We start from the raw sequence: 21,365 nt of genomic DNA, 5'->3' as shown, positions 1-21,365 counted from the left end.
TTGAGTTTTCTTAAAGGCACCACAATTGACGTACATATCGACCAAAGCATTGGAACTCAAATATGCAAGTCATCACTGAAATAAAACTAGAAGGTCTAGATGAATTCCAAAAGATACGGGGTTTTAATAGGGGTCTTCACAAAGACTATCGTCTTCATGTCAAGACCCAACATCCAAAAACTTTGGAAGAAGCAATCAGTCATGCCCAAAGATATGATGATGACCACGAGAGGAAAGGAAATGTTCCCTAATCTAAGAATACTTTTGCTAAGAGCCAATGGCGAGGTAGATCTCCCACACGTTCCAAGAGGAATAAGAGACAATCTACCTCTCCACGCTCACAAGAGGCTAAGAAGCCTAAGCACTCACGAGATACTCCACGTGGGTCTCTCAGCACGACTGATTTTGAGCGTGCAAAGAAACACAATTTGTGTTTTAGATGTCTTTTGGACCAACATAACAAGAAAGATTGTCCTCTTTTGCAAGGCAAAGAAAAGGCCATGCACACGGTGTAACACCTCACATTAGATTCATCTCCTAAATATTATGTTGTAGAGGTTCTTCATATGGAAAAAAAGCACAAGTGTTGTGTGCCTACTTCAATGTGGCAGCCCACCTTTGGCCCCCGTGATTCGCATTCATGGCACTATTAACGGACAACCTGTTCGTATTTTAGTGGATGATGGTGCAACTCATAACTTCTTGAACTATAAGCTAGTCAAGAAATTGAAGCTTACACAGATTCCCTGCTCTCATAAGTATGTGGTGGAGTAGATGTCTGGGAATGATAAAGAAGTATGGGACACGGCAGTTCAAGGGTTTGAGCTTATTGTTCAAGATCATATGACGACCCTTGACTTCCAAGTTATGAACATGGATTGTGCTGATGTAGTTTTAGGACGGGAGTGGCTGCATGGTTTAGGAAACACATTGCACACTAGTTATGAACACAACTCCTTATCCTTCATGGCCAATGGTAAACATGTGCTTTTGCTTGGTGAGAAAAATATACCATTTGCACCTCTTATATGTACGACCGAGCTTTCTATTTTGCAAAAAGCAGATTTAATAGATGAAGTCTTTTTGTGTTACTGCTTGTCTCCAAGTCTTGTGAATTCTCAAGAGCAAAGTGCAATGAATTCTAGTAATGTTATGCCAAGTGCAAAGAATTCTAATGATAAGCAAAGTGTTAACAAATCTAACAAGCAAAGTGCTCTCAATTTTAATTCTATAGAGCAACGTGCAACTGTTGTAAAACAAACATTACAGGAATTACAAGATTCTCCATCCCATCATGACTCTAGTTTACTTTCTTCTTTTGCACGACAAAAGCTTACTCACTTACTCACAGAGTATAGTGATGTGTTTTCAAGTGATTTACCACCGGGTTTACCCCCTACACGTGATGTGCAACATGGCATAGATGTCTTGCCAGGCACTAAACCGGTGAGTAAACCACCTTATCGTATGAGTGCTAAAGAAGCCAAGGAGGTTGAGAGTCAATTGGGTGACTACCTCGCTCGTGGTTTCATTAGACCTAGCACTTCGCCTTGGGCATCACCAATTCTATTGGTAAAAAACAAAGATGGTACTATGCGCATGTGTGTAGATTATCGCGGATCAAATGCGATAATCATCAAGAACAAGTATCCTCTACCTCGAGTGGATGAGTTGTTTGATCAATTCCACGGGGCAAGATACTATACAAAGATAGATCTTCGTTCAGGATACCACCAGGTGCGTATCCTACTGCAAGATATCTCCAAAACTGGCTTCAGAACACGGTTTGAGCATTTTGAATTTTTGGTTATGCCTTTTGGTATAACCAATGCTCCAGCTACATTTATGACACTCATGGATAATGTCTTACATCCCTATCTTAGAAATTTGTTGTGGTTTTCCTTGATGACATTCTCATTTACAATAAGACTGAAGATGAACACATAGAATACTTACGATTAGTGTTCGAACAGCTACGAGCTCACGCTCTGTATGCTAAGCAAAGCAAGTGCAAGTTCTTTAAAACAGAGATACATTACCTCGGTCACGTGATCTCTTATTCTGGTATCAAAATGGACACTAACAAGGTCACTGTCATTCTTCGATGGCCACACCCCAACACGATTGAGGAGCTTCAAATATTTTTAGGCATGGTTGGATTTTATCGACAGTATATCCGTGATTATGCCAAAAATTTTGTTCCTATGACGGATGAACGTAAAGAAAAAGGTAAGACCTTTTCTTGGGAAGAAGCCCAAAAGCGCAGTTTTGAACAGCTCACGGTAGCTATAACCACTGCTCCCATACTAGCAATCGTTGATCCACTTAAGCCGTTAGTGGTAGAGACTGATGCTAGTGATAAAGCAATTGGTGTGGTACTTCTTAAGGAGGGAAGGCCTATAGCCTTTGAAAGTAAAAAGTTAGATAGAGATCAACAAAATTATTTTGTGTATGAGAGAGAGCTCTATGCCATAATTCACACTTTACAAAAGTGGCGACACTATTTATATGGTGCCAAGTTTGAAGTAGTTTTTGACCATGAGAGTATCAAATGGTTTACTACTCAAACAGACTTGAAGGGCCGTAAAGCTAGATGGGCCGAAATCTTTCAAGATTATGATTGTAAGCTACGATATCGCAAGGGGCGATATTATGTAGTGGCGGATGCACTAAGTCAGATGCCTCAGATTAATTCACTTGCTTTCACGGAAATAAAGAGTGGATTTTTAGAGTCATTACGTGGCAAGTGTGCACAAGATCAATCATATGCTAAAATGTGGAGTGCAGTTTTAAAAAGGGATCCCTCACACTCACATGTCTCTGCACGCGCAGACAAAAACTCCAACACACAGAGCTCCACCTCTACTCAGGAAGAGCTTAAGCGATGGAATAATTTTTCCATTGATGATGGCTACTTACTGTACAAAGGTAGAGTATGTGTGTCAAAGGACTCAGACACTAGGTGCCAAATCTTATTTGAGTGTCACTATAGTCCAAGTGCTAGTCATCCAGGTATTCGTAAGACATATGCCTTAGTTCGACGACAATTTTATTGGCCGGGCTTACATCATGATGTTCAAGAGTACGTACTAAACTGCCAACAGTGCCAAGTTAATAAGGTAGAGCACCTCAAGGTAGATGGTCTTTTACATCCTTTAGAGCTTCCACAAGGTTAGTGGGATGGATTTTGTAGTAGGACTACCTACTACAAATCGTGGCCATGATGCCATATGGGTAATTGTAGATCCTCTTACCAAGACGGGTCGATTCATTCCCACTAAGACTACGGTTAAGACGCCGGAATTAGCACGGCTATTTGTAGAGCACATATATAAACTCTATGGTCTTCCAGCTAGTATCAGTAGTGATAGAGATCGAAAGTTCAAAAATCGCTTCTGGAGAGCTGTGTTCCAAAAGTTGGAAACTAAACTTAATCTAAATACGGCTGATCATCCAAAAACGGATGGTCAAACAGAAAGAGTTAATCAAGTGCTAGAGGATATGCTACGAGCATACGTTAGCAAGAAGCAAACCAATTGGGAAGACTACTTATGTATATTGGAATTTGCTTATAATAGTTCAAAGCATGTGACTGCAGGGTTTAGTCCATTTATGCTTTTGTATGGATTTCAACCTAGATCACCCGTTATGGTGTGGTTGGCTAAGGAGAAGATACAGCAAGCGAAGGATTTTCTCCAAGACCATTTTGACATGCTTCGAGTTTCTCCACAAAATGTTAAGGAAGCTCAAGATCGATATAAGAAGTACGCAGATGAGCATCATTGTCTTGCTACTTTCGAAGAAGAAGACAAGGTTTTCCTCAAAGTTCCGGAGCATTCAGAAAGTCTGAAGACGGAAAAGTTGCTAAACTTTCACCACGCTATTGTGGACCGTTTACCATTCTCAAACGTATAGGTCAAGTGGTTAGCTCTTCCAGAGTACTCACAAGTTCATCCTGAAAATAGCTAGGACAGAATGATAATGTCATTGACCAAGGTGTGTTAGTTGACCTTATCAAACCGCCAAGCATCCCTCATAAGCCCGAAACGATTTTGGATTCTCATGAGCTTCGCACCAGACATCATGTCAGAGGACAGGTGCTGGTAAAATGGCTAGATAGACCTAAAGAAAGTTCTACATGGGTGAATGTCTCCGCACTTAAGAAACATTTTCCTACGTTCGTTTTCGAGGACAAAAACAATTCTCCAAGGGGGGGGGGGGTAATGTAAGGACATGGGTCCTACGGGCAAGGCCACTGGCAAGGCCGGACAGTGTGTACGCTAGGGGGAGGCTATAAGATAGCACGGTTGCGTGGAGACTAGCACACGCATTACCACCGCTCTTTCACTTGTTGCTGGCCTACTATGCTATCTTGATTAGCATGGTTGAATGAGTAACACTAAAAGCCTAATTCAGTGAGAGCAATCCCTGGTGGATTTGACCTTACTTACATTGCTATCTTGGTTTGCATGGTTTAGTGTGAAACAAATATTTTTAACATAGGCTCAATGGGAGCAATTCCTTTTTTTTAAAATTAACCCATAAAGGCTAGGTTTCCTTCTCAGTTACACTCTGCAATACTTGGTTAGTATACTCTGTCGCCACAAGACTCTTCCCCTTGCACTCATAGTGCTTCACAATGAAACACATCTTGATCTAATGATGGGTGGCTTGGCACGACTTTGTGCCATCCACTACTTGGTATGATTCTAAGCAGTAAAAACATCCTACCCTCCTATAGAGAAGGACCTGTGCTAGGCGGCTGCGACACCTCCATAATTGAAGACTTTTGGGGTTTTCCCTTGTCTCTGGTTTCAGACTGTAGCCAACATACTCTGAGCTGCTTCTTACCAAACGCCTACACCTATATAAATGTGAGGAATTCTTATCCTCCCTCACTTAGACTTGGTGTAGTAAAGAATGTGCAAGTAAGGTTGATGCTTGGCTCTGTAGTAATCCATATCCACTGCTATTGTGATGATTATTAGGATGGCTTCCACTTCAAAGGTTTTTATTCACCATCTTTAGTGTGTACTGTGCATTTTTACCACATTGGCTTTTTACCACTAATCTAGGTTTGACAGGACCTTGTGCTTATCATGTATAATTGATGGTTGATATTTTGATGTAGGAGGATAAGGGAGTAATTCACTCAAATGATAATTTTGCACGTTCTATCTGGTTATAATACATACATTTCACATATAAAATATACTTGGTAGCTGGCTTAATATTTCTATTGAGGTGGGTTAAATGCTGAACACTGGTTTGTATTCTGGAATGTTATGTGATGGTTCATATTCCTTTAGAGAGTTACATGGGGATTTTTTTTTGGGAAATGACTTTGGCTTACAAGTTTTGTTGTACAAAACCATAGGAAGTGATTTACTACTAAAATCTGAGTTTGGAAATTGCAGGTTCTAATCTAGTTATGATACATACATTTTGCAGATAATACCATGATTATATATTGATATCTAGCTTAATCTCTCTAATGAGGTGGAGATGCTTGTTAACTTTAATTTACGTACAACCTGTTGTTGCTGATTACTGGTTGCCTTTTTGAGTCTTGGATATCTGGCTTAGTTCTTTTTTTCTAATACAACCAGCTCTTGGGGATACTGCCATAAATTATATGTAAACTTATACATACATACATATTCTAAGGTTGATGCTCTACTTAAAATTGGCATAAAATCTGGCCCTATTTTGTGTTAGAGGCCTTTTAAGGAGAGTTGTTAACTAATCTAAGCTTGGACACAAAACAAGAAGCATTTTTCCTGAAATTTTGTTGGTCTTTTGACTAGAAAATGCTAATAATTGGTTTTTCTGGTCTCCAGTTCTGCTCACATTACTTGAGAAGTTATTCTATATATGCAATTTGTGTAGTAGTTACCTATCATGAAAACTTATGGAAAATTGGTTTTTTGCATAACATGCTACCTGAGATGGGTATGGTGTTGTGACATGGAGAAGCCTGGTGGCCTTGACTTGCTAACTATGATTGTATATATGTACTTCAATAGCAGGTGTCTTTTGCTAGCCGTGTCTAGTTAGGAGATCTAGTCTACAACACATTTTTTGGGTTTTTTTTTAAAGCTCGGTCTTTGGATATGGCTAGTCATTTCTCTCAACTTGATCCTACTCTCATACAATGTCTATATCTAGGAATGGTTTGAGGTGGCCTACTTTATGGCTAGCTCTGGCTCTGGATTTGGCTAATACTTCTCTGACCCTGGCTTACTTCTCTAGGTTGATAGTTCATCTATTATTCAAAAGGAGATCCTTTATGGTATCTGGTGTAATGATAATGAGTGTGCATACCTGTTGCAAAGTATTAAAATCCTGGTCCCTGGATGTGACTAATCATTTTTTTGGAATAGACTCTACTTTCATAAACTGGCTATTTCTGGGAATGGTTTGAGGTGGCATGCCTTCTGGCTAGCTCTGGCTAATACTTCTCTGGCTCTGGCTAGTACTCCTCTGGGCTGATAGTTCAACTAATTTCAAAGGGAATTCTTTATGGAATATGGTATAGTGCTGATGAAAGTGCATAACCTATTGCAGACTCTTGGATGACTCAGTGACTTCTGGTTCTTTATATCTGGCCTAAAATTTGGTCGAGTGATAATCCTAGTTGATTCTAGCTTTGAAGGGCTCGACCTTGGAGTATATTTTAAGATGAAGTTACATAACTTAGCATTGCATGCAAGTTTTTTCCATACTTTTTAAAGCTAAAGAAGTACATAGAATTATATGGATTAGTCGACATTTTTTACAGTAAATGGTTATTATAAAAAAGAAGTTAAAACATATAGAATGACTCTGGCAGGAATATGATGTTAAAAAAGAAGTTAAAACATATAGAATGACTCTGGCAGGAATTATATGGATTAGTCGACATTTTTTACAGTAAATGGTTATTATAAAAAAGAAGTTAAAACATATAGAATGACTCTGGCAGGAATATGATGTTAAAAAATCCTTATGATTTTAATATGTAGGACAATAGCTAGTCTAATAATTTTTAAGTTTGACATGGATAACAACCGATAGATTCTTTGAAACCTGCCATACGTAGCCAAGTCTAGCATATCTATTGTCTTGACTATATGGATGCAGGTGAGAATTCTATCTTGGCTTAAAAAGGTTTAGCTTGCTGCAGTCCGACTTTGATAACACTTGATGATTCAACTGGGATAATTTTGATACCTTTGTATAAACTCATTTGGAATGATACCTCATTCTTATTATGTTGTACAGTTATGAATCTAAGACTGAGTTGTTTCTGTACAAATCTTTGCCTAGACATCTTTAGCCAGTCGTCTTTTAAATGTTTTGTTCCTTGGTGTGTATTTACTAAATTTAAAACAGCTACACACACACACACACACACACACACACACACACACACACACACACACACACACACCTATACATGTACTTTCTCACCTACACATGTGGAAAACCCCTAGTATAACTCATTCCAACCCCATAAAACTTTCAAAAGGTACTCTAAGATGGGAAGTCACCCCTCCCTTAACTCATAGCCAATCAAAAGATGCATTATAAACCATCATAAAGCAAAATTTTGTGTATCCTACATGACTACAAGCCTTACAACCACTATGAAGGAGAAATGCTAGCGCAACTAGAAAAAGAAAACCTGGCCTTGGACTTGCTTGCTCTTGCAAGAAGCTAAGCATGGTGAAAAAAGAATTAGTGTTCCAAGATTTGGCAAAAGGTGGATCATTACTATTTTAATGGTAGTCGCAAAGGATGTGAAGACCTACAAGAAAACCTCCTTGGGCACTACACAACATCTTCAAGGCTAGCCATGGAGCAGAACACACAAGTTATTCTTAGTCTATGCTTTCCACATAGAGTGGACAACAATAACACATAGAAATTACTACCAACACTTGCTCTTATAATAACAACCTAAATTTTTTTGTGGTTGTTTTGTGATGGTGGCAGGTTGGAGGGACTTTCCTTGTCCTATGGTGAATACATGATTACTTTGAATTACCTACTCTATGCTTATTGTAAAATCCACACATAGTTGTAATCCTCTTGTCAAAAACTCAATAAAGTGTCTTTGGCAAGATGTATCTTAGTGTGTCACCTTCCCCTTCTAGACTCTACGCGGATTTCTCGTTTGATTTTCTCCTACACACACACACACACACACACACACACTCACACACACACTTGCTCTCTCTCTCTCTCTCTCTCTCTCTCTCTCTCTCTCTCTCTCTCTCTCTCTCTCTCTCTATGAACATTCGAACTCACACTCTTTCTCACTCTGTATATTGTTGATACACACATATACTCTCTGTGCATCACTCATTGAAAGTGGCTTGAAATTTTTATACTTTGACAAAGAGAAAATGTTTCTTTTGCTATTGCATGCCTTAAAGAAATTGTAGTTGCCCTCAAGAGCATCGAAGATGATAATATTAAATAGCAACAAGAATAGTGGGAAAATTTGCCTCCTATTACGAGAAGGTTTATGGAGCTAGATGGAAAAATTCCAAAAAATGATGCACAATGATCCCATGTTATCGCAACAAAAGAAGCATTTATTGCAAGGGGCATCTGCCCTCAGTCTTTCTCTACCAGATACTACTAAGAGTATGCTCATACTTGATGAACTAGATGAAGAGGAGAAGAACATAACCAACCAAAGCTTCACATTGACACCTCACCACATTGGATTTTCTTAGAAGTCCTTTGAGACCTACATGGATCCCTTCATCCCCAATAGGCTCCTTAAAATCTACCTCGGTGAGGCATTGCATAAACCGAGGGTATTTGTAAATTTCTCCCTTTTGACCTCTCTTAATGAAGGTACTTGCCTTACTCTCATTAGTGATAATAAGGATAAACAAGTTATCAAAATTGGCTAACATCAATAGCTCTAATATTGTGGAATCTTACTCTTGACGTGTTGTTTTGGAATTGAGAGATGCAATGCCAACTTTGCTCGTCTCCTTGGTGGGAATACCATCCATATTTGGAATGTGATTATGAGCATCTAAGCGAAGGAAATTCTTGCAAGGATGATAACATCCTTTGGTTTGTCCATGCCCTATGGCTAATACTCCACAAAAAAATGGCCGTCTTCCTTGGTACCTCTCCAAAATTGGTGTTCATGTTCTTGCAGATGGAACTCCACATAAGGGTCAAGGCAACATTCGTTCATCTTTATTAAAGGGAAAAGCTAGAGGCAATAAAACAGATGGCCCTATCAACAAGTACCCCAATTTAAGTGGATGGCTTCATTTGAAAGGCTATCACTAGTCAAAAAGGGTAGCCCCAATATGACGGGAGAACTCATAAGAGGGCACACAAGGACCATTAGTGAAGAAGGAGAAGGAGAAAACATTATGCCCATTCAAGGAATGCACCAAGCCCAATTCATGGATGGAACCAAGCCTCACTTTGCTGACTTGTCCAGGGTAGCTGTCACACCTCAAGTCAAGCTCCCATTTACCCATCACATACGAGACAAAGCTCTTTTCATCTTGCTAGTAGAGCTACAAAGGCTTTCAATCATGCATGTATTCCTATCGCTAAGTCTTTACTTTGCTAGTAAATTACTAGAGGCTTGTAGGACATACCATATAGTTAATTTATCCCAATATGTATCCACATTCTTAACCCTCATCATAGTTGTGCATGTTGTTCTCAATAATACATGTAGTTTGGCAAGACAGGCCTTGGTCTCTTAAATCTTGATGCAAAGAGCTTGGGCATACCACAATGTTATTGGCGGAGGACCTCCTTACATTTATACAGAAATAGATCCGAGTCTTAACCCTCGTCATAGTTGTCCATGTTGTTCTTAGCATTAGTGTAAGTGCAAAGAGCTCATTTTGAAGCCTAGTAAGAAAGGTCTTGATCTGAGCTTGCAAGGGCTCTCTCTCTTGCATCCTTCGAACCATGCCCTCCCAATCTTAAACTCTAAACAACGATCGTTTGAGACTAGTAATGTATGTGCGTGTGGTGTGACCTCATTAACCGTTTTTCGAACTTTTGATTGTGACTCGAACTATCCAGTCTTGATCAAGGCGACATGGAACACTGAGAGCGATGAAGTGTTTGCAGAAATCGGTCAAGTTCAGGGTTCTCACTGGTGCCTTTTGAAAGCATAAGGCTATGGCGTAGGCGTAGGTTTCGTCTTCTACTATGGCATGGAGAGTACACCGCCATTGTTAAAGCTTTTGGCTGTGCTTCTCTCTATCACCAGCCTGGGGATTCGCAGCAGCTGGTGCGCCATCTTATCCAAGAGCAACATTGAGAAGTGCGACAGAACTACCTCGAAAGACCTCAAGTGCAGCCAGAAAATTGTAGTCCAGCTTGCTGTGGCTGCTGGAAAGGTATGCAGTGTCCCTGCTTGCTATCAAATTTCTGATTCAGCATGCAGCTCTTGCTTATTTCCGTTTAATTTTCTTCTGCTTCTGTGTCAAATGTGAAGAGAACTGTTGTTTACCACATTATGTAATGATATAGGATGCACTATATCGCCTTAGAATGCACTATATCATTGATTATTCACATCCTTGTTCCTTCACCATCAACATGTTCTCTTTACATACTGAGAAGTAAAAAACAAGAAGCAATCAATGGTTTTAAATGGTGGCTTCGCTGTTGATCTTCTCTATACCTTACAAAGCTATGTGTTTCCCAGTTTTCATATAGTCAGTTTCTCTGTATCTGAACGTTTCTTCGAATTCTATCACTTATCTTCAAACCAAGAAATTGAGCACTTGAAATTGTGACTCTTTCAATAGTCCTTAACAGCGACAAGAGCAGCAGACAATCTTTCATCTTCAAATGAGCCAGATTCCTATAAGCCAGAGCAAATTGATCACAGAAACCTTGTCTTTGCAATTAAGAAGCTAAGACTTACGCTACAAGCGGCAAAGGTGTATTGTTAAGTGAGGCCTTTTTCTGTCTTTACAAATCAATCAATCACACCAACAGAGAGTAAATGTGACACTTTTGAGATTGTCCTCTTTGTTAAATAATGTGATTATAGTGCCCACACATCATGCAGTATGTGCAAGTTGAGTTACGAGCAAATGTGCCTAAAAGCTAAATATGAATACAAAGGGAAATTGGAGTGGTGCATAGAGGTCCAATGACTCATGAGGTTGAAAGGAAATCTTGGGGTCCAATGAGAGAAGGGCATGCCCAATTGGACATTGAGAGAAGATGACATGCCTTGTTGCCTAATGAAAGAGGCTTCTTATGAATGAGAATAGCAAGTAACTCTTGTGCTTATATCATTGAGTATTAGTTTGTGTGTCATGGGCATGGTTTGCTTGAGATGTGAGAAAGGGCTAGTGCATCTAAGGACGGAACTCCACCTCTCTCTCTCTCTCTCTCTCTCTCTCTCTCTCTCTCTCTCTCTCTATTCAAGTTCAGTTCAGTTATTTGCAGTTTCTGTTTGTGTGTTGCTATTGATTTCTTGCTTGGAGTGTCCAAGCTTGTAAAAGACAAACGAATGTGGTGGCAGATGCGTTGTCTCGCAAGCCATAGATATTGGCTGCCACTTTAGTACATCATTAGAATTTTCATGTGATTGGTATTATGCTAGAGACTCGGATTTTGGTGAGAACTCTGACATGGTACAGGTGGGGAGACGATGTCAGGGTATTCTCTCAAGGAAGGATTTTTTATGCGGGAGACCATGCTATGTGTGGCACGTGGTCTAAGGCAGAAGCTGTTGACGGAGTGTAACAATGCTGGCATAAGGGCATAAAGGCGACACTTAAGGGTGTTGAGAGATACTTCTATTGGTCACAACTCAAGAAGAATGTGGATTAGTTTGTGCGGAGTTATTTAGTATGTCCAAAAGTGAAGTACGACAGAAACAAAGTGACGAGACATAAACAACTTTTATTGATTCCAAATTGACGAGGGAAGAGTATAGCAATGACAGAAACTCCTATGGCCTTTATCGATTTTAGATTGACCATGGGAGAGTATAGCAATGGACTTCATTTTTGTCACACATGGCGCTGGCTTTTGGGAGCAGTTGGTTTTTAGAACAAAAGCTTTGGATCAAGTGCTTTTGGGCATCCCTTGTACTGTTTAAAAGTGTCTCGAGGGTCACTCTTTTGAGGGAATCTGGACGCAGAGTCTTGGAGAGCTGGACCCTCAGGGAGTTGTACCTTTACAAAGCAATGAAAGAGGCACCAGTCTTTGGGGCCATTGTTGTCAAGGAGTGGAATTCCGCCACTCCATGCGTCTTGCGTGGATTCTCTCTCTCTCTCTCTCTCTCTCTCTCTCTCTCTCTCTCTCTCTCTCTCTCTCTCTTCCTTTTAAGTTGTCTTGAAGTGATAAAGTGTCGTAGAGTTTTGTATATAGCAGTTATCTTCGTGTTTTTTTCTGATCCCTCCTTAAAAGTGATTACCGCCAAACTTTGGGACCAATGCATCTAGAAGTGGAACTCCGCCCACTTCATGTCACGAGTATTGGTTGATCTCAAGTTCAAGTGCTAAAGTTTTTAGTTATGTTCGTGGGTTGCTCTGAGATTACCGCCTTGTCAGTGCCAAGCCAGTTATTACACAATAAATGTAGGAAACCTTGTCACCTCCCTCAAGAATGTTCTCAGAGGGCCTACTGCCATTTTTGTGAGAAAAGTGGGCATGGGAGATCTCTACTATCTCAAGAGTTTTGTTATTTGCAGCAAAATCTCCAACCTATGCCGCATGGTCTCTCATCAATTTTGGACATGGTGGCTCCTTATGGCCACTCTAGTCATATGCTTGCACCCTTTTCTAGCAATTCCATCTGAAGGTAACTTTCCTCACTTTCCATGATGCTACCCCACCAATGGCACCTTGACCACCCCCTCCTTCCTCTCGTCCAACCAACGGCCCAATCCTCTGCCACAGATGTTGGGAGTATGCATTGCCAACTATGTTGCATTCCACTTTATACGGTGTACGTATAATTCGCCTTAAATAGATGTATTATACGACACCCCTAATTAATCGAGCGTATTATACGGTGCCACGTAGCAAAAATAGAGTATCGTATTATTTCTTGAAAGTTCGATCGAGCTTTATTTTGATCGAAATATATTTAGGTCGAACTATATTTAAATCGAAATACTTTTTTTATTCTATGATAGGCACATGCGGGCTCATTCTCATCATCTCTGGGCATTTTCTTTGAAGCTTGGTCTTGAGCTTACCCCAAAGGTAAGTTTTAAAGCATAAAATAAATTTCAATAAAGATTGTAAGAGAAAATAAAATAAATTGAGTTTAGAAAAAAATTTAAAAATAACTTCTTAAAAATTTACTATAACTTTGTTCGAAATAAAGCTTTGCATGGTTTTCAAGACTTTTGGATAGAACAAGGTGTACTATGTTAAGCTTAAAAACTTAGCTCTCATAGCAAATATAAGTGTTAGACAAAAATACCAAAATCTTGAAAGTACTAACATAGTATCAACTTTTGGCATTCTAAATCTTCTTTTACTAGCATTATGCTTTTAATCCAACAATGTTATCAAACGTTTATGAATGTGTGAATTAATTCCCTCGTTGCATGTCACAAACTAACGACGTGGCAGAACTGTACGAACAACCGGGAATTGTGATGGCAGGCTGACGTGGCAGCAGTACGAATCTCCACGTTTTGCACTGACATGCCACGTGGTAGGTTGTACGGATTTCCGCAATTTCCGCTGGCTGCTTTTGGCCCAGTGCTTTTGAGTTTGCAGCTTTCCATGTACTTGCTTTTGATTTTGAGGCCAAGGGCCTTTAAATAAGAACCCAAGGCCCCTCTTTCACTCAATGTGTGCTAACGAGCATCGGAGCAGAGAGGGCCTGCAGGAGTTGTAACTTTCCTCAAGCATTAATATAAAAATAAATACCGAAAGGGGCACTAGATTTTGGGGTCAATACCTCTGGGCATGGAACTACGTCGGGCTGTGTCGACTCTGTTTTAAAAGTGTGATTAAATTGTGAAGTATTTTAAGTAATTCTCTCCTCTGTCGTGCCCGATTTCCGGCTTGGGGTGTCCAAGTCTGTAACAGTGGTATCAAAGCTTCAGGCGTGTGCTTTTCTCAAAGCATACCGATCCTCCAAAGTTTACTGGAAATTCCATTAAAGAATATTTGTGTCTTGACCGCGGACTTATTAGCCACTCCCACCCCTACTTTATCCCGCATCGGGCGCGCTCCTGTCTTCATCGCTGTATCTCACAAGGCATAAGCCATAAAGAGCCCCAGATTACACATGGATTCAAGTGATGAATCTCGTAAGAATCAGACGAACCCACTTGACAACTCCGGATGGGTTGAAAGTACGGGAAATTCAAAGGGCAATCGGAACAAGAGTACGGGCCTCCTCGGCCTACAGAGTATGAACGAATGGAGATGCAACGTCAACAGCAGGTTGATGCTTGTGCCAAACCGATGCTACAGTATTCGAAGGATCCCTAGTGTGCGAAATTTTTGACCCGGCACCTGATTGATAAGATGTATTCCGGATGGTGTACGGCCATCGATTCACCATTAAAGTCCGCATTGAAGAAACCACTTGTCCCACGGATGTACATTGAAGATGAACTTGATGATGTGATCAAACGACGAGTTAACCAAATATTGAAGACCACGAAGCCTCCAAAGAGACGCAGTAAGGGAACAAATTAACCTGGTTATTTGGGTTGACAGTCTTCGTTTGCAAATGCACGAAAAGCCAAGAAACGTGTACGCTCGAGGGAGTGTCCAACTCGTCCTGATCCTCTTCCGACAGTTCCGACAGCTTTTCCTCTTCTGATTCCAGTGATGAGGGCAGAAAGAACAGAAGAACCAAAGGCATGGAAAGAACAAGAAAAAGGCCAAGAAAAACAGATTCCACTATAGATCTGGAAAATTTTCTAACAGTTCCGAGGAGGATTCATCCTCTTCTAAGAGCTCGGACTTTGATGACCAGATGTTTTATTTTAAGAGGAAGCACTTTTATAGAGCCAATCAATACGACTTTCTCGAAGATAAGAGCAAGAAGACAAAGAATTCAAGGGTGGACAAGTAAAAAAATTTGATACCTTTTTCGGGTTTTCGAGATGCGCACAAGGCCCTCGCTTTTATTCAACAATTTGACAAAGCCTTTTCTGGAGGGCGCTATTCAGAGCACTTCAAGATTAGAAGGGCAGCCTCCTATTTGAAAGGAAATGCACGGACATGGTGGTCCACACTTCTGTTACGAAAAGAAGCACCGACAAAGTGGCTAAAGTTCAAAAGACTTTTTATTTTGTCGTGGCTTACTCAAGAGTATGAACGTGACGTGATTACCGCTTGAATCATCTTCGGATGGTGAAGGCAGATAGTCTGGACACTTATTGCAAGAGATTTTGGGATGTTTTTCTACCTGCTTCATTCTTTAAAAAGATCAGTTTTAAGCAGCAAATTGAGCAATTTTGTTGTGGACTGCCTGAAGAGATTCGAGATTATTGCTTGTTACAGAAATCTGAGTCCATACAGCAATTGATGAAACATGCTAAGCAAGGGTTTGCTATGCATTCAGGTAGCCCGATTTATCCAATAGATCAATCTTCGGCAAGTGATGATAGAAGAAGAGGAAAGAAAGATGCACGTCCCTGACTAATAGACAAACAGAGAGACGAATACCTCAAGACGGGAAGGTGCTTTGACTATGGAGAACAAGGACATATTTCTGTGCGGCGCCCCAAAAAGACACAAGAATGAGAACGATTGACATATTGAAATAGAACTGGACAAGGAGATACTTGCTCCAGAACAGATAGTGGATAGAAAATTGAAAAAGGTACTGATGTGTTGTCAGTCTTTTGCTTTATGACTTTATGAATGAACAATTTTGAAATAGGAATTCCCAAAGATGACACTGATTTATGTATGAAATTAGTGTGTTTTGGAAGATCCTGCTATTTATGTACACATAACAGGTGAAATCAAGCATGAGATGATGACAAATTTGCATATCAATGCAATTGGAGTAATAACAGCTCCAGAATGAACCCGATCACGATTTAAGATAAGAATCATGAATTTTGAATGATTATGATGACTGATGATGAATGATATGATTGGATACTGTGGTCAGCGCATCAAGAGTTCCCAACAGATGAGATGGCTACACAACGATAAGATGACTAGATTGAATGATGGAAACACTCTGTTGAATATGAACTCAGTGTGTGATTGATGAGCTGGAATTTCCAGAAATGAATCTGATTTTTGATTACTCACATATGTGATTGTGTTTGAGTTCAGGATTGAAAGACGGAATAATTGACGAAATGATTGTAGCATTTCGGTCTTGAGATTCTATGGGCATGATCGCAAGAAGAATGAGTTTTTTTTTTTTTTTTTCCCGAGAAAAAGATCCTTCTATTAGTTAATGAAAAGTGCCCATAGGGCTACATCCACCTCTGCAACAAAAAGCTACAACAAGCATGATGGGGACTCTCCCAATGAAAAAACAACATATATACAATGAGGCTAAATCAAGAGATGGGAGGAGGGAAGAGCCACACAGGTGGACAATAGTGCCATCTGAGCACCCCCTGGACTATGGCGTAGAAAGGCCCAGGGCGCCAGAGTCGAAGGAATGCCTCGCGGCGCTCCCGCATGCGGTCGGAGCTACCCTGTAGTCCCTCAAGCTGTCCTCTGAGAGTATGGATCAGCTCTAGCCAAAAGTCACGAACAGTCTCTGCTGGAGGCACAAGGCGAGCCTCAAAGATGCGGAAACAGCGGGCCCGCCAGATGAACCAAAGTGTCAGGCCATTGATGAGCTCCCAACACTCCTCTCTCTCACTGCACCACTCCTGTGGAGTAAGCTCTGTAGCAGGCTGGAGTGTAGGTCGCCCCCCCTGCATCACTATCATCCTGCTGGTGGAAGATAGCTCAAACTCAAGTGCCGGGCCCGTGAGGGTGGACCAAGCCGCTGCCCCCCAAGTGTACTGTCGAGCCGTGGAGAGGGCAGGCATCAGCCGAAGAACTCGTAGCCACACCTGCTAGGCAGAGGGACAGTCCCAAAGACAATGACGTTGACTCTCCACCAACTGGTCACAGGCTGCACATGCGGCCGAGAGACCACTATGCACAAGCCAGCTCCCTACTGCTGTGGCTCTGTGTGCAACCAGCCACTGAAACAAAGTGATGCGCCTCGGCTGTCTGGAGTCCCACAGTCTCTGTCAAAAGGCTGCCAAGAACTCAACTGAGGCCCTCCTCCTGCCAATGACGTGCTGCAGCGGGGCGGGCCTCTCTCTGTGTTGCAAGTATATGACGTCCTAGCTGAACAGTGTACTAAAAGAAGGGGACTCCTGGGCGGTCTGCAGAAGAGAAGGGGTCCCTCCATAGCCACTCACCAGGATCCCACTGTACTCATGTCAGTGGACAACACTCCCAAGCCCATAGCCTCCAGTGTCCAGTCTCAAGAGCTACTCGGTCAGGGTCTATGACGCAAGTCCTCCCACAGATGCCCACAACTCGGATCCTCTGGAAACAGCACTCTGCTATCTGCGGGGCCTCTATTGCAACTCATTGTAATCGTCCCCCACCCTGAAGCTCGAAGAACAGGGCTAGGACAGTCTCTGAGCAGGCCCTGACTGAAATGAGAACCTCCAGTCGTGTGAAGGCTCCCATCCACCGGGGTGCTACTGGCTCGAGAGGCGTGAGCCACTCAGCTGGAACTGACTCTGAGATGTCCTGACACATGCTCTGCACCCCTCTCATGCCCTGTAGCTAGAAACCCTGCACCTCCTCTGACAAACCTGTGAACTCTAGCCAGTCACCTACAGAGCGCGTTGGACCTGCTGCCATGGGACCCTAAGAAACATGAGGCCGACTCCCAACCAAGTGGCCTCTCTGAGTGCTAACCATGGGGTTCCAGACGAGGGGCTGCCGTAGGCGCTCCTCCGTGCACGTCGGCTGTCTTTGCTCTAGGCCTCGCCGTAAGAGCTCCCAAGATCGAAGCAAACGGTCCTCCAGTCTCCTGCTCAAACCAACTCGGCGCAACTCTGTAAAGATCCATCTAGTCGAAGGTTGCCAAGGGCCTCCTGACTGAGGCACCCTGGCACGAAGCCTCTGCAGCAAGAACTCCTTCCAAGGCTCCTCGCCTGGAAGAAGTCCTCTGACGACGAACTTCCCAAGAAGGGCTCTGCTCTGCTGTGCTGGATCAATGATCCTAAGCCCTCCCTGAGAACAAGGAAGTGTGATGACCGACCAAGCCACCTTGGCTCGGGCAATCTGAATGTCACGACCTGACCAAAGGAAGTTCCTGATCAGCCTCTCTACCTGGCTGATACAAGAACTCGAGAAGATCCAACAAGAAGTGATGCACCACATAGTCGCCAACAACACCTGGTTGGCAACTACTACTCTACTAGCTAGCGAAAGTCGTGCTGAGCTCCAATGTAACAGCTTTCTCCTGATGGACAGGAGAAGAGGAGCAATCTGCTGCTCGGGGGAAAAGTCCAAACCAACCTGACAACCCAAGTACCGAACTGCAGTCCCTGGGGGAATCCACCTGAAACCCTCTCCTGGCATCCAATCTGGCATAGGAGCACTGCCAACCGAGAAAGCCACTGTCTTTCTCCAGTTGATCAGTGCGCCCGATGCACAGTAGAAGGTCTCCAAAGCCTGCTCACATCTGTGTAGATTGGCCTCCTGGCCCTGTAAGTACAAGGCTGAGTCGTCGGCAAACTCAGCGTCTAGAAGCTCATCTCCCCGTATAGGGAGTGCTAAGCCCCTCAGACCAACCTGCTGTGACACAGAAAATCTGCTCATCGCCTCCGCATAGAACAGAAAGAGAAAGGGGGCAAGAGGACAACCCTGTCTGACCGATCGTGTGAGCTTGAAGCGCTCACCTCTACCTCCTGCCAAAAGCACCTGACTGTGAGCCTATCTGTACAAAGCTGACACCCCTCTAATCCAAGCATCTGAGAAGCCCATCCTGCGTAGAGTGCCCTTTAGAAAGTCCCAGTTAACTCTGTCATATGCCTTCTCAAAATCGAGAAGAAGAATCACAAGGTCCTCCCCACGGAGCCGTGCCAGGGCAGAAGCCTCCTAGAAAGTGAAGATGTTGTCAAGGATACTGCGTTCCTTGACAAAACCTGTCCGAGTCCCATGTATAAGGCTCTCCAAAAGTGGCTGAATCCTCAAACTCAGAGCCTTGGCGAGAATTTTGTAGGCTGAGTTGAGGATGGTGATGGGGCGCCACTGTCGAATCTCATCCAAGGAGCCACCCTCCTTTGGAATGAGGTAAATCAGGCCCTCACTCATGCTATCCGGCATCACTCCTGTGTGCAGAATGTACTGAAAGGCACTACACAGATCTGGGCCAAGCAGGTCCCAGTACTCCAAGAAGAAGCTGGGAGTCAGCCCATCCTCACCTGGACAGCTACCACGAGGGAGGGCCCAAGAGCCGTGTGCAGCTCGTCAAGTTAAAGAGGCATCTCTAGCCTCTGGCGCATCTCCTCGGTCACAAGACAAGGCATCTGTGCCCAAACCTGCTCCCTGCATGCATCCTGCCGCTCTGACTGGGGCTTAGCCGACAATAACTCACGGTAAAAGTCAGTAGCAACTGCACGCATATCCTCGGGCTCACAAACAACTGACCCATCGGGTCTCCTCAACTGATTGACCTTGGCATGCGCGTGCCGAGGTCCCACTGTCTCAAAAAAAGCACCAGTCACTCTGTCACCCACTTGAGCCCACTGAGATGCCTGTCGGTGAAAGGCAAACTCATGACGTCTCTCCTCTCTGCAAGCAAGCTCCTGTCGAGCCTGCTGTAACTGCTCCTCCAACCATGGACTGTCTGGATGCTGCTCCTGCATCCTCTGTAGTGAAGCAATGCCTCGTCTGAGACGCTGCTCCTCCTCTCTCGTTGCAGCCCGTCGAGCTAGAGACTCCTGGAGAAAAAAGTGGCTAAGCTGAGCTAGGCCTAAGGCCACTCTGTCTGCTGGAAGAGCCCGGCTGTCCATGCCCTCTGTCCAGAGAGCCTCTACCCTCTCTCTGAGTGCTGAGTCCGACAAGACCCGCTTTGGGATGCGAAGCATCGTGCTCCCACTCCTCTGCCTGTCTGCCATTGTGAGGATCACTGGTGCATGGTCCGAGAAGGATGTCCCTGCCAGGATGCCCACTGATCCCCCCAAGTCACTGAAGTGGTCACTAGTGTAGAAGCGATCTATCCGCGATAGATTCACTCCTCCCACTCTGCGGTCCGATCTAGAGAAGGCAAGACTCTCTGGAGGCCTCACAAAGCCAGAGTGTTGCCATGTATCCGAGACTCTCAAAGTCATACACAACCTCTCCCAAGCTGCTAACTCGACTCCATGCATAGTAGCATGGCTGCCTCCAATCCTGTCAGAAGGGTCCTCCAACATGTTGAAGTCCCCTCCTACACACCGATGGTCAGCCTGTGGCAAAGACTCAACAATCTGTGACCAAAACTCTGCACGAGCACTCGCCACATTGGGCGCATAGATGTTCAGGAAGCCCACAAGGCCACCCTGAACCTGTATAGTAATCCACTGAGCCCTGCCAGGCACAATAATCCTTCTGCCCACAATGGCCTGCTGCAATGAGTCCGCAATAGTCATACATACCCCACCCTGGATGCCTCCAGGTCCAACAGCAGCTGACCAAAAGGTATCATATCGTCCACGCAAAATCTGACCACATCGCCGAATGCGGCTCTCAGACAAATGGTGCTCCTGAAGCATAAGGAGATCAATCTCTCCTCCCACAAGGCAACGCTGAAGCTCCTGACGCAATCGGCCCCGCTGTCGCTGAAACTGGGGCCCACCTAGTCTCTGCACGTTCCACGAGACGATCCTCATGGGGAGCGAGAGAGAACAGATGCTGCTGCGGCAGCATCTGCAAGACGGGCTATCTTCGAGGTTGGCTTGGATGGGGAGTAATCTGCATCCGAGCGTCCTCTAGATAGGCGAGACTGCAGTGAGTGCCTAGCCCAAGCCCAAGCAGAGCGAGCCGTGCGTAAAGCAACCTCCTCTGTCCAGGAGTCCTCATGAATGTATATATAGCAAGGCAAACACTGCGTATTAGCAAAAAAGTACACCACAATGTGCCTACATCCTGCTGAGTTTGGGGGTGTCACCGCAAACTTGGCCAGTGGACACAAAGTCTGCAACAAATCTGGAACTCCAAGTTCTCCCATGTGGTGAGAGAACTCGAGAACCTGTGTATGCAACCATCCCACCACTGAGCCGAGGGACCACTTTGTCTCGGCCCTACCACAGAGGGGGAAGGAGAAACCAACTGCTGAGTCCAAGGCCTCTGTCCCCCTAGCGGCGAGGAACAAAGCATGGACCCTGAAGCAGGCTGCCTCGTGGTCTG

General features: G+C 43.5%; 1 protein-coding gene across 1 annotated transcript in view; it reads left to right on the top strand.

Moving 5' to 3' along the window:
• The first annotated feature begins 9,926 nt into the window (after positions 1–9,926).
• Positions 9,927–21,365, top strand: part of LOC147455901 (protein HAPLESS 2-like) — a 346,793-nt gene continuing 335,354 nt past the window's right edge. Inside the window, exon 1 of the mRNA XM_086514530.1 lies at positions 9,927–10,382. Within this exon, the coding sequence (XP_086370656.1) occupies positions 10,197–10,382 (186 nt within the window). The 5' untranslated portion in view covers positions 9,927–10,196. The remainder of the gene's footprint in view (positions 10,383–21,365) is intronic.

The sequence above is a fragment of the Adiantum capillus-veneris genome, chromosome 6 (assembly GCF_014529385.1).
Source record: "Adiantum capillus-veneris isolate H3 chromosome 6, ASM1452938v2, whole genome shotgun sequence".
NCBI lineage: Eukaryota > Viridiplantae > Streptophyta > Polypodiopsida > Polypodiales > Pteridaceae > Adiantum > Adiantum capillus-veneris.
The sequence above is the reverse complement of the archived record's forward strand: the minus strand, read 5'-3'. Positions and strand labels throughout refer to the sequence as shown.